At 46.5% G+C, this 14090-nt stretch overlaps 1 protein-coding gene across 1 annotated transcript in view; it reads left to right on the top strand.

Moving 5' to 3' along the window:
- Positions 1–14090, top strand: part of GABBR2 (gamma-aminobutyric acid type B receptor subunit 2) — a 339457-nt gene that overhangs the window by 125369 nt on the left and 199998 nt on the right. Inside the window, exon 3 of the mRNA XM_032418347.1 lies at positions 8991–9161. Coding sequence (XP_032274238.1) covers positions 8991–9161 — 171 coding nt within the window. The remainder of the gene's footprint in view (positions 1–8990; positions 9162–14090) is intronic.

Raw genomic sequence — 14090 nt, 5'->3', positions numbered from 1 at the left:
CATGCAATAAGGAGTCAGATTATCTGAGCTCAAATCCCAGCTCTGCCCCTTACCAGCTGCATGGTCTCAGGCAGGTCACTATACCTCCCTGAGCCTCAGTTAGTCCAGGAAGAACAAAGATAGTGATGCCTCCTCTGCCTCCCTCACACACGGTTCCGAGCTCCCCAGAAGACTATAGCACGGAGGTGGGTGGTGAAAGCCGAGCTGCTCTGCACTTCTCAGTGATTAGAAACTAACGCTCATTAACAGGAAGGAGAAGCCATTATTCCCCAAGTGGTTCCGGCCCGGGACCCCGGACTAAAAAGGCGTCCAACCTTAGAGCAAGTCTCTGCGTGACGCCCCAGCAGGCCTTTTGTGGGAATGGGGCTTCAGGAACTCACCCCAACGCCAGGCGTTCCTTTCCCCTCGTTAACTCGGGGAATGCTTTGCAGCCACTCCACATCACAGTAGTCTCACGGGCATCTATGGAGAGGCACTCTGTGTCCAAACAGTTTTTCGCCAGGGCTCGGGTGCTGCAGCGACCTGGCGCAGACCTGGAGCGGGCCCGAGTTCCCAATGCACCCAGCCCAGCGCCTTTGTATACATCCTGGCACTGGCCACAAACAGGGTTTTGTCAGAAGCTTCCTGAGAAAGTTGCATTCCATTCATCTCAGCTGAAAGGGACCCAAGATGACAAATACTTCCCTCATTTAATTACAGAAACAGTCAGCAAACCCATGGAACAAGATTAAACCGAGCAGAGAAAAGAGCAAGGCTCCATCATATTCTGCCCCCCTTGCTTCTGGCCCGAGTCTCGCACCTAGGATTTAGCAACGAGGGCCGCTCTTGGTCGTACTCTCCACCTGAAAAATGCCGTTGCTCTGCAGTAAAGTTAAACTCAGAGGCCCGAAACCAGGGAAAGAATGAATTCCATTTAGGCAAGAATTCATCAGTGGCTTGGAATTTAATAAAGATCCCGAAGTTGGGAGGTGTATTTACATTTTTCATCTGGGCTTACATCTGCAAAGAGAAGTGAGACACAAAGGCAATTATCTGAATAAATCAGAGCAAATGAAACACATACCCCCACAAAGCTAACAGACTTCATCATTTTCCTCAATTGCTGGAGAGAAAAGCAGAATTGTGTGGTTGCAAGGAACCTTTGAAATCCTTCGTCCATCATATTCAGAGGTGACGGACACCTAGAAGAAATGATGTCCTTGTTCTCACAGTCATAGAGACAGGGTTAATTAAGCCCAGGTTCCCCAACTCCCTAAAGTGGCCTTGTAGTGGCCTCAGCTTAATATTAAAGTGACTTGTGGTTCCATAAGCAGACCCACAAAATATTTCGTGCCAGGCTGGAGCTCCCCTCCCGGAGAGAGATGCTAACAGCTCTCTCCCCATCTCACTCTGCTGGTTAAGGTGAGTCCCCCAGAATCTTGCAGGACCAGCCATGCCCACCATGGAAACTTGCTATGTGTGAGAGATTCTGGAAGCCTTGGAATCAGCTGCCTCGCCCCTGTGCTACGGGGTCTCAGAAGAAGGAGCAAGTCCCAGATCATTGCCCCATCTCTGCTGGGACTGGCCGTTCAGAGCTGGTTGAAGAAAGAGAACGAGATATGAAGTTAAAAGGCCATTTCCATTGTTCCTGTACTGACCTCGCACAACTGCATCGCCTTTCTTTTCCATGGTTTCTTCAGCTGTAAAATGGATGGTGATTCCTACCCCAAAGAACCGAGGGGCCCTAAGACCAGCTGATATTCTAGATGTTCGGCGGCTTCAATGATTTAAAATAGATGGAGCTAGATTGATAAAATCCTACGAAACTTTGCCTCCTGGCACTCTGAACAGTAGTCTCATAAGACAGTAATTGTTCTGAAAAATAATAGACTTTTCCCTCTCTCTCCCACAATCTGAGTTAGAGACCCAGGACTTTACCAACCAGATATTGGACAGCTACACCTCTACTCACAGTTGCTGACCTTTGAAGCAACCAAGATGCTTTCTTCTCTTCTCTTCTCATTTTCATCTCTCTTTGTAAATTCAAACAGACCTATAAATTCCTAGGAAAAGCTGAATAGGAAGACGACAGGAGGACACTGGGAGCGCATTGCATCCTGGGAAGCAGAAACCTCTCAAGTAAAATGGTATGGGCCAGAAAGAAAATCCCTGGCCGCAGTGCATGATGGAAATGTAATGTACTGTGTTGATTCAGAGCATCAGAGAATTAGGCACTGAGGGCAAAGATGTCACTCATTAGTGTAGAACAGCAAAAAGAGTCTCCTGGGTGCGAAACACTGTGCTCAAATACTTATTTCCCATTTTTCTGGGAAAAATATTCAATTATAATGTAAAAAGACAGAAAACGGGGCCACGGGCAATCCATGTATTGTGTTCTTTGATAAGCCGTGTCTGAAAAGACCTGCCTTGCTTTTGACAATGAGTACACTGGAAACAGCTAACATTCAGCCTTTGAAAAAGTATTGCAAAAATAATCAAAGGTGCATCATACCCAGAAGAAGCAGAGGAAGAGTCCGCCTCTGAAAATGATCTATTGCAGAATAAAGAAGAAAACTTCAGAAAAACATTTAGCATCCTCAATCATATGCAGAAAAAACAGGGTCTCCACGAACTAGCCTGAGACAAGACGACAAGGTAAAAAAGGAGTGTGATCCTAAACAACTTTTAGGAAATGGAAAATCTCAATAACATAATAAAAATATGTTAGAGACAGTAAAACTTAAAAGTGAGGCTGTTGAAAAGCAGATCAACAAACTCCTAGAACAAAGAACCTGAAAGGCTAAATTGCTTATGTACAGCTCGTCAGCCACATTACAGTCAAAGGGCTGCAAAGTCAAATAATAATGAAGTGCCACCATATCCCAGGAGGGTTACCAAGAAGTAGGAAAGCAGATAATACCAATTATTGGCCAGAATATGAGGAAACAAGAACCCTTGTGCCCTGCTGCCGGGACTGTGGATAACCCAGCCACTTGACCAGAAATTAGTGAAACTAAATATGCACATACCCCATAATAAAAGATATGGAATAAAATGAGATGCTCTTGTGGGATGTAGAGGACAAGGACCAAGAGATAAAATCATGGAAAGAAATAAGAGCAATATGGAATAGAAGAATGAAGAGACAACATCTAAATAATGAGGAAAGACAAGAATATATACGAATATAATATAATCAATATACTATTACATATAATACTACATTTATCTTGTATATACATATGTATTTTTTTCTGAGTTGAAAACTTGTATGTATAGATTGAAGGACTCCCAGTGTCTCAGATAAAATCAAGAGTGCCACACCAAGATCTATCTTGGCAAATTTTTTGAAATCTAAGAATAAAGAAAAAAACCTTCTTCGGGGATCCAGGCAGAGGACACCAGATACCTACAAATGAACAAGAGTCAAACTAGCCCCATATTTCTCCTCTGCATCACTTTGTAGTTTCAAAGGGGAGAAGTGTAGCCCAAGAATTTTAGACCCAGCTAAATTCTACCATTGTGGAGGCAACAGAGGGTCATCCTCAATTAGATTTCAACCACTTGCCCTTCTTCAGAATATTAAAAGATACTCCAGCAGTTTGAGACAAGAAGCAAGATTGGTATATCCAGAATGGAGAAGAGTAGACATACAGTCTGAGTACTAAAGAGAACAAGAGGAAATAAATAGGAAGCATCCAAAGAGAGTAAGACTGCTGGGGTGCCTGGGTGGCTTAGTCAGTTAAGAGTCTGACTCTTGATTTCTACTCGGGTCATGATCTCAGGGTTGTGAGATGGAGCCCCGTGTCGAGCTACGTGCTGGGCATGGATCCTGCTTAAGATCTTCTCTCTCTCTCTCTCTCTCCCTCTGCCGCTCCCCACTGCCTCCCCTCTCTCCCTCTCTCCCTCTCTTAAAAAAAAAAAAGAGTAAGATTGCCAACAAGATAAGTGCAAGATCAAGTACTTATTACAGCAATAAGCTTACATCTTTTAAAATCCATGTGCTCTTTTCAAGAAATATACCTTAAAACAGTCTTAATAGAATGCAAATAAAAGGAGGATCAGATCTATGACAGGCAAATACAAGCAGAAATAAAGTAAAGGTTTCAATATTAATATCAAGCATGATATAATATAAACCAAAAAGTAATAAAATGACCAAAAAAGTAATAAAATGACAGAGGGTTTTATTTTACCTTGATAAATATTTTAATTCTCACTTCATGTAATGATTATTAAGTGCCTGCTGTTGGCACCAGGCGAGGGTATACACTGCTAAAAAATAAAGATATAATTGTAATGAACATTTATGCTCAAAATAACATAAAATCAAAGCAGATAAAACAAAAACTGTTGAAATAGATGGAGAAATTGTCAGAGACGATAGAGAAAAATTTAACAAGCCTTCCAGTCTTTGACAGATCAAGTAAACAGAAATACAGAGCATGTGATACTAAGTTACTTTGGTTGATTATATCTGTTATACATAAGAAATCTGATAAAGACTTTTATAGCTTACAACCTGAGACTGCCTTCTCTTTTCCAGCCACCATGGAACTTTCACAAAAATTGACTGTAGAATAGGCCACAAAGAAAATCTCAATAAATTCCAAAAACAGACCCTATACATGCCAAATTCTTAAAACAATGCAATAAAACCAGAAATGATAACAAACCTATAAAATAAATTTAAAAGTACTCTCTGAAATAAATCCTTGGTTAGGGATTAACTCAGAGCCTCAATAACTCAGAGCCTGAATCATAGTGTGTTTGGAAACGAACTTAGTTGTGTGAAAGCAGGAAGGAGAGCCCAGAAAGTTGGGCATTGTAGTTAGGGCCGTGAAGCAGCAGGCCTGGTGTTTCCAGATGCTGAGTGACTGGGCCAGGGAGGAAGACCTAGCAAGCACATAGGATGCAGGTGGGCAGCCTTCAAGGGGAGAAAGAACACAGGTGTTGGAGTCCTGTAGACCCAGATTGGAGTCCTGCTTCTAACTCTTGTTGGCTAGGGCAAATATCTCGATGTCTCCCATTTCTAGGTTTTAGCCTGCTTATTCAGAACTAGGGATGTTGAGCTATATTTGTGGTTCTCAACCCTCCCTGGGTATCATAATCACCTGTGAAGTTATTTAATAATACTGAGACCTAGGCTCTAGACGCAGAGATTTTGATTTGGTTGATTCAGTTCGTGGGACCAAGGCATCATATTTTTTTTTCAAAGATTTTATTCATTTATTTGACAGAGAGAGACACAGCGAGAGAGGGAACACAAGCAGGGGGAGTGGGAGAGGGAGAAGCAGGCCTCCCGCTGAGCAGGGAGCCCGATGCGGGGCTTGATCCCAGGACCCTGGGATCCTGACCCGAGCCGAAGGCAGACGCTTAACGGACTGAGCCACCCAGGCGCCCCCAAGGCATTGTATTTTTTTTTTTTTTAAATCTCCCCAAGTGATTCCACCGTGCAGCCAGGGTAGACAACCCCAGAGCTAGATGACTTTCAGGTTCCTCCTAGGCACCTGCAGCCTTTGCCCAAAGAAGAAAGTTTTAGGAGGCTAAAGCCAGAGGCATGGTAATGCAGAGCAATCTAATCAGAGTGAGCATTAGCTCAAATGGGGCAGAAAATGCTGGTGCCAGTTAATATTTTGCACCCAACATGATTTAGACCAGGGGCATAGATTGTACTCCAAACCCATTGTAAACACAATGGGCCATTTACTCACTGAACAGTAACCACTGTAATTACCTACAGGGCAAACATATGAGGTTGCTCAAGCAACAATTAATTGTGGACCTGGAGCTGATGGGACAATAGTGATAAAGTATCAACCAGAGTGTGATTCAGAAATCACATCAGAAAACCAATATTTCCCAAACTGTGTTAGATAAGCATTTGGGGGGACGTGGTGGCACATACCATCCCAGGTCCTGAAAGAGTTACTCCCTGATTTTTCTAATAGCTCCCTCTTAACAGTGGTGTCCATAGGAGGCTTGAAGTCTTGTTTTAATTTTGAGAGAAGAGTCACAGACACTATATTCAAGGGGACTGTAGAGAGCATCTATTTCTTGTCCTCATTCTGGGACCCCAGTATCACTTGCAGGCAGGGGTGCTGACCTTGTTCCGGTTATAGGACCCTCTTGATGAACCTGATGGAAACTGTGGATCCTCTTTTCAGAAAAATGGGCGTGCCTATATGCACATACCTTCACACAACTTTTTCATATAATTTTTGAGGAGCTTACAGACCCCTTGGAGCTCCTCTGTATTCTCACTAGGTCATGGTCCAGCCTCCTTTTGCATACCTCCAGACGCAGGGATCTCACTACTTGTGTTGCTGGCCAACTCTGAATGCCAGCGTTCTTCAGTGTGTCCAGCAGAGATTTGCCTCTCTGTGTGTTCTTCTTCCCATTGGTCCTTCTTCTACTCAGAATTTTTCTAAACAGTCATCCTACCCTTGACCTTTAGCAGGCTTGGGATGATGTCCCTCTCTCTATGAGGATCTTAGAAGCTGGTCCCTACAGGTACTCTCTAGCTTCAAGGGACACTGATGGGATATTTTGTGTTCATTTCCAACAGATGGGATGTGGTGAGGTTGCTGATTGGACACAAGAGATGCAGGGATCCTACGTAGTGGTTGTCTACCCTCTGAGCCAGACCAGGAAGAGGGACAAGATCTCTGTTGCCTCACTCTGTGGAAGTCTTAGGGAGGAAAAGAAGGAGCGCTTCCTCAGGTGACAAGAGAGGCAGTAAAAAGTATCTTCAGCTGGAGCCTGAGGGCACCTGGAATTCGTTCTCTGGATGCTGAAATTGGGCTCTGGGATGTATTAGGTCTAGAGCTGCTGCTGGGACCACATGGGCTCCCGGAGAAAGCCAGTGGCGACAGAGTGAGCTTGCTTCCACTGTGCCCTCTCTGGACCAAGGGTTTACGTGAAACAAAAGAAGGAAGGAAAAAGAAGGAGGGAGGAAGGTTGGGAGGAAGGAAGAGAGGAACAGAGGGAAGGAGGGAGGGGGGATGACCGACTGAAAGAAACCATGCAGGAATTATTTAATAGTCTCAGAGGGGGAAAGGCCTTTCTAAATACGACACAAAACCCAAGGACATAAAAGAAAAAAAATTGATAAATTCAACCACATTAAAAAAAAAAGGTCTCTATGGCAGAAGACACTATAAGAAAAATGAAAAGAAAAACTACAAACTGGGGGGAAATTAGCAACTTCTATTGCAAAGGGCTAGTTTCGTTAATATAAAAGATCACTTCTACCAACTGATAAGAAAAAGACTAAGAGTCGTATTGGAAAACAGGTAAAGGATGTGAATGGTTTCCAAAACAAACTGCAAATTGCTCTTGAGCATAGGAAGTTGTACTCAACCTTGCTTATAGTAAGGTAAATGCAAATTAGAAGTGCAATAAGATATCGTGTTTTCACCAGCACACAGCAAAGATCAAAAATTGTGATAAAGCAAATTCTGTGGGTGAGGCCGGGGGACAGGGAGAGCAGAGATCAGAGGAAATGCTACAGAGGAGATGACATTTAAGCTGGGCCTTGGAGGACAGATAATTAAAACCCAATTTAGCAACTTACTGGCACTTAAAAGAAAGAAAAGAAATAATGAAGGGGAAAATAGACAGATTTGACTACTGAGTGTAAATTAAAACACACACACACACACACACACACACAATGTAAAAGCAAACAAACTGGAATATTTGCAGTAACTGCAATAGTCTGACTTTGGATGCTGTACTTATAAAGTCTTCATTAGGCTCAGTAAGAAAAGCATTAGAATACCACTCAAAAATAAACAAAGGACATGACAAAGCAACCCCTAAAATAGAACATACTACTAGTTAACGATCCCATGGAAATAAGCTCAATATTATGCATAACCCATGAATGCAATATGATTCATTTTTTTAGTGATAAACCATTATAAGATTATATAGAAAAATGTTTTATTTCTCTCTGTTGGTAACTAGTGAAATTGGCCCTCTAATTATACCTGGCTAGTGGGGGTGTAAATTGACATAATTTTGGGGGGAAATAAGTATTAAATCTTTAAAAGCTCATCTCCTTTGTGTGGGAAATTTTATATCATGAGCTCTATCCTACAGAAATAGCCTAAAATGTGGAAAAAAGATGCTCTGCACAAAGATGCTTGTAGAGTAACATGACAATAATGACAAATTGCAAACAGTCTAAATGCCCCCAAATTAGAGATGATTCAGTAAATTATGGTATGTTCATATGCTGGAGTATTATGCAGCTATTAAAATGTTTGCAAGGAGTTTCTTTTTAACAAGATGGTTTCAAGGCTTGTGGGATAATATTAAGAGAGGGGTTCAGTTGTGTACATAGAATGATCTCAAGAATCTCTTTTTAAAAAAATTACTGTGCATGGAAAAAGGACCAGAAGGAAATAAACTACGTTAATGGTTCATTGGCGAGGAGTAAATTACTGGTCCATGTTTTTCCTTCTTTCTCCTTATTTTGCATTTTTTAAAACCTCTTCAATTATAATGTTATCACTTTCACAACAAAAGGGCTTAAAAAATGTCTTGCCCGGGGCGCCTGGGTGGCTCAGTTGGTTAAGCAACTGCCTTCGGCTCAAGTCATGATCCCAGGGTCCTGGGATTGAGCCCCACATCGGGCTCCTTGCTCAGTTGGGAGCCTGCTTCTCCCTCTTCCTGCTGCTCCCCCTGCTTGTGCTCTCTCTCTGGCAGAGACAGCGAGAGAGGGAACACAAGCAGGGGGAGTGGGAGAGGGAGAAGCAGGCTTCCTGCCAAGCAGGGAGCCCGATGCAGGGCTCGATCCCAGGACCCTGAGATCATGACCTGAGCCGAAGGCAGACGCTTAATGACTGAGCCACCCAGGCACTCCTAAAAATAAAATCTTTAAAAAAATGTCTTGCCCCATGTGTTTGCACCCCACGTCAGGCTTAGGGGCTCTGTTCCAAAGGTTCTGGGCGCACAGCTGTGAAGCGCACCAATAAAGGTGATGTCTCTTTTGTGTTTTCCAGCTTTCCTTTGCTGCGACCACGCCCGTCCTAGCCGATAAGAAAAAATACCCTTATTTCTTTCGGACTGTCCCATCAGATAATGCGGTGAATCCAGCCATCCTGAAGTTGCTCAAGCATTACCAGTGGAAGCGAGTGGGCACGCTGACCCAAGACGTGCAGAGGTTCTCTGAGGTATGTGTGCCGAGAGGGCGTGTCCACACCTGCCTGTCAGCTGTTGTCTCCTGCCAGGGGGCAGTATGGCTTCATTGGGACGGATAACATTGCAGGACCTTTAAGCACGCTTTTAGGAGCAGGCTCAGAGCTGAAACACCACGGACAAGATAGAGCTGGTGGCTGAGGAATTTGGGCACAGGACAGGTGAACGCATCCATCCCAGATAGCTCAGGAGCGAAACCTTCCCTCTGTCATGCCTCTCGGCTAAATCCTGTGGCTCATTCCCTGACTGCCCCTGTAGGTTTGCTGCCCTCGTTACGGATGCCGAGTGACCACCTAAAATCACGATGTGCCACCAAAAGCGTCTCTACTGTGAGGGGAGTTTGGGGAGGGGCTGGCTTGGAACGAAGGCTCACCCTGGATTGGTGGGTTTGTTTGGGGTTTTATTTGGTGGTTTATTTTAATGGTTTACACGCATACATCATACGTGGTGTTTCAGGGTTTTGTTTTGTTTTGTTTTTGCCAAAAAAGAAAAAAAGTTGAATATAGATAGTAAAAAAATAAAAGCATTGTTTTGCTCGATCCCCCTAAAACCCGCTTTCTCGCCCAAGTGAACCCCTGATTTCAGTTTACTGTTCATCTGCCCAGAACTTTTTCTGCATATTCGTTTAAACCCAAATGACTTCATACTATATATGTTGGTTTTCTCACTTTACTATGGATCTTAGAGATCTTGATAGGCCACATTCCTCTTAGTGGGTCATGGTATTCTGTCAGATGGATAGGTGGTAATTTCCTGGAAGTGTCCAGCTTTTTGATACCATAGCCAGCCCCTTCCTGCCTCGGGGTGCATCTTCTCGGTAGATTTCTAGAAGTGAAATTATTGGGTCATTTAAAATATTGCAACAAACTGAGTCCTAGGCTGTTCCGAGTCCTAGTCCCACCAACAGTGTTTGAAAATCCCCATTTCCACACTTCTTTACTAACAGTGGATATTAGCAGTGTTTAAAAAGTTTTCCCTACTTGGATGAGTGCAAAATGATCTCTTGCCTTTTTCCCCCATTCTCCCTGGAGCTCCTACTTTCCTTTTTTCTCCCACGTGTGTTCTGGCTACTCGGAGCATCCCAGCAAGGCAGGCCATTCCGTATGTGCTCAGCAGCCCAAGAGAAAATACTGTGAGCTGCATGGGGAGACAGTGTGGGAGTCGGGTGTCCAGGCGGACCTCAGTGGGAGGAGTCTCAGAGGACTCGCCCCTTGTGCAGCAGGCGGGGCGTGTGTCCAGGCAGGTGGGTGGGGAGTCACCACACCTCTTCCCGCTGCAGCTCCACACTTATCTCCGAGGCTCTGCCCCACCTCCCCCGTGGGAAGGAGAGCCCACTCCATGCATTGGCTCTTCGCCCTTGGAGAAGTCACATCACTTCTCTGAGCTGTGGTTTCCTCCCCTGTAAAATGGGGACAGTGGCCCTTCCCATGCCTTCCCTGCAGTTCTTGCCAAAATCAGTCACGGATTTGAGAGAGCTTTGTAAACTGTAAAGTTCATGCACAGAGAGGGATGTTTGGGAGGTGCTTGAGAAGCAGAAGTGTTTGGCCCCACGGTCTGTGGCTGTCCAAACAAGGCAGGCTTTTCGCAGGCAAGGCTGGGCCTCGTCTTCCCACCTCTCTTTCTCAGTCCCTAGGGAGAGGCATAAAGCAGATGGGACCTGCAGTGGCTGTGACTCATTGCCGAACCCTGCAGCGGCTTTGGCGGGAAGACGGTCTTCTTTACAGCAGTGACCAATACTCTAAAATGAGTGTCAGACAGGTTGATGGGGAGGGTGGGGACGCGCAGTCCTGTGGCCCCATTGACACCGGGCTTGGCAGCGATTTGGAGAGATCTGCTTGGGCCGTTAGGGACACCTCCCCCAACCTCCCCCTTGTATAGAAGTGAAAACCAAGGGCCAGAGAGGGGAAGAGACAGAGTTCTGGGTTTCCAAGCACCTCTGAAGTCGTGAAAGATTGTTCACAGAAAAGTCGGGACTGAATCTCGGGATCCCGACTCCCAGTGCAGGTTTCCCCTTGCTCCTTCTGTGCATCTAGAACGTCCTGTTGTCACATGGGAACTGCTTGTAACTTTGGAGGTTTGAAATACCCCAAAGCCTTGGTTCAAAGAAGATAAATTGTTTGTCCAGTCTTGGTTGATGTTTTATAGATTCCCAGACACTCTGACAGCCAGCAGCCCTGTAGGGAGGGGTTCTGCTCGCATTTTACAGATAAGGAAACTGCAGTTTGCAGAGGACGATGGGCCTCCTCCTCTAGGACACATGCCGATAAAGGGCCCGCTGCCCGCCTGACCCTCCACTGCTTTCTCCGTTAGGCTGTCCTCGCTGGGGTCGAGGATCGACGGTCTGGGACCACATCTCCACCCCTACACGGCTGTGTTAGGGCCCTCAGCTGCGGTTTCAGGGCATCTCAGCAGGAAACCTCTTCTCTGAGGACAGGATGTTGCTTGGTGGTGTTGCTGGCAAGGACCCCTCTTGATTTAAATCTCACAGCCCAGCTGACGACTCTGTGTGCCCAAGGGTTTTGGCACCCCTCTCCCGATGTCTGGGCTGCATTGCTGGCCTGCAGGCTCTGGAAGCTGGCCAGGGGCTAACAGCTTTTCATGAGTGCGAGGGAAACTGGATTCCTTTTATGAAATTGGTCGATCAGCAGCGTCATGCACTTCTGTTCTGAACTGGTGCACTGGAAGGATCATCAAATGAAAGCAATCCTAAAGTTGGAGGGGGATGGGGGGGAGAAGCTTAATCCCAGAAGCTTATTACATTGGGACTGAAAGGGGTGCAGGGCTGAGAGCCATCCCACCTCGGGGCCGGCTGATCCTGTGTATGGAGAGCCATCCCACCTAGTGTATGGTGCCCAGAGGCTGCCTAGGACTTGGATCAGATGGGCCGGTCTCCAGATCTCACTTTGCCAAGCAAGGGCTGTGTGGGCCCAGACAATTTCCTTCATCTTGTTGACTTGGATGTATAGGAGCTGGAGACAAACAAGGGTCCCTAGTGAACACCAGCAGCTGAAAAGGTAGAACTTGCTTCAGCCCTGCCCTCTCTGGAGCCAAGATTTAAATGAGTTGAGAAAGAGGGAAGAACTTGGTATCAAGCAGGCTGATCTCTAGGCCCAGCTCTGCCAGGCAAGGACTGTGTGGCCACAAGCAATACACTTCAGCTCAGTGAGATCTAGTCCCCTTTGTGTAAAACGGGGATATTTATCCCGACCTCGCAGGGACTCGGAGATGAGAGAGTTAGAATGAGAAAATGAAAGACCTCTGCATAGTAAGTGCTCATTAAATGGACATCCTCTACTTCACTGATTCCTGGGACAAACTCTAGGAATGCGTATCCCTTCACTCAAGGAATAATAATGTGGTCTCCGGTGTGCCAGGGTGTGTGATGGGCACGGGCCCTGTGCTGTGGAGGGCCAGGGAGGAATGGACGTGGCCTCGGGCTCAGTGGGTGTCAGGCCTCCTTCGCTGGGTTCTCGACTCTGGCTGCTCATTGGACTCACCGGGGAATTTTTTTTTTAATATGTTGGGTTCCCCCTCTGCCCCCACTTTTAACAGCTTTACTGGGATATAATTTGTATACCGTGCAGTTCACCCATTGTTAGCGTACAGTTCAGTTATTTTCAGTAAATTGATATGGTTATGCAGCCGTCACCACAGCCCAGTGTTAGAACCCGCCCGTCACGCCACAGATTCCTCTGTGCTCACTTGTAGTCAGGCCCCCCCCAGCCCCAGGGGCGTTTACTTGCTCCCTACTTTTGCCTGCTTTGGAAATTTCATATACGTAGAATTATATAACATGTACTTTTCTGTGTCTCGCTTCTTTCATTTCGCGTAATGTTTTTGAGGTTCATCCCTGGACCCTGTACGAGTAGCTTGTTTCTTCGTTCAGCTGAGTAGTATTGCCCTGTGTGGACAGGGCACATTTTAGAATCACCTGGGGAGCCTTTAAAAGCCTGATGCCCGGGTCACCCCTCAGAACAATCTTGTTACATCTGATGACCTCGGCATTACGCCCTGTGTGAGCCGTGCAGGTGGTTTCAATGAGCCCTCAATGTGCACCTAGTTCCCAGTTGGCCCAGTCAGGAATTCAGGGTGGGATATGGCGCCCTCTTGTGGCGGGGACCATTGCTGTCAGAGTAGCCCCGGTCTACGCAGGTGTGGTGACTGTGACCCGGTGAGGGTGCAGCAGGGTGGAGAAGGTGGAGGGTGGCCGTGGCCCAGCGCCGGGGCTCTGCCAGGTGGAAGCCAACGGTGGGGGCGGGTGATGAAGATTGAGGGTGCTGCTGAGTGGGTGCTTCCCGGGGCCCGGGATGGAGAGGGATGAGCAGACAGATGGCCCGTGGGCTTGGAGGAAGTGGAGCTCTGGAAGTCTCTGGGAAGCTTGAGGGAGCTAGGAGGGGGGAGGCGTGGTCAGAACTGGAGGAGGGATGTCGGGATTGAGGGGCCAGGCGCTGGCTCTGTGTGAACGGCTCAAGTGGATTGGAGGTAGGTGTCACTGGAACTGGGGACGAGGAGGTGAGAGACCAGAGTGCTGCGTGACATCCATATGGGCGTGGCAGGCACAGGATGGAGGCAGGGTTTGGGGTAGAGATGAAGGCAGTGAGCAGGGCTGCCTGGGCAACCAGCAGACAGCAGCAGGGGTATTCGGGCCTCTCCCCCCAAGTGCCAGGCCCTGTGGTCTACGGAACTACCTTCACCAAGTTATTTGTTAGGTTCCCAATTCCATGACGCGACTAGCCAGCTAAGCACTCTTAGACGTATCAGTCTCTCCAGGCCTCAGTTTCCCCTTCTACAGGTAAGGGAGTGGGGCCAGTTGACCTCAACGACCTCTCTGAGCTCAAAGAATTTGTGATGAGGGCCTAGGGAGGTCTGGTCTTTGACCCTGTTCCTGCCACTCCCAGGGGTGT

This window comes from Phoca vitulina, unplaced genomic scaffold (assembly GCF_004348235.1).
Source record: "Phoca vitulina isolate PV1807 unplaced genomic scaffold, GSC_HSeal_1.0 scaffold21, whole genome shotgun sequence".
Lineage (NCBI taxonomy): Eukaryota > Metazoa > Chordata > Mammalia > Carnivora > Phocidae > Phoca > Phoca vitulina.
The sequence above is the reverse complement of the archived record's forward strand: the minus strand, read 5'-3'. Positions and strand labels throughout refer to the sequence as shown.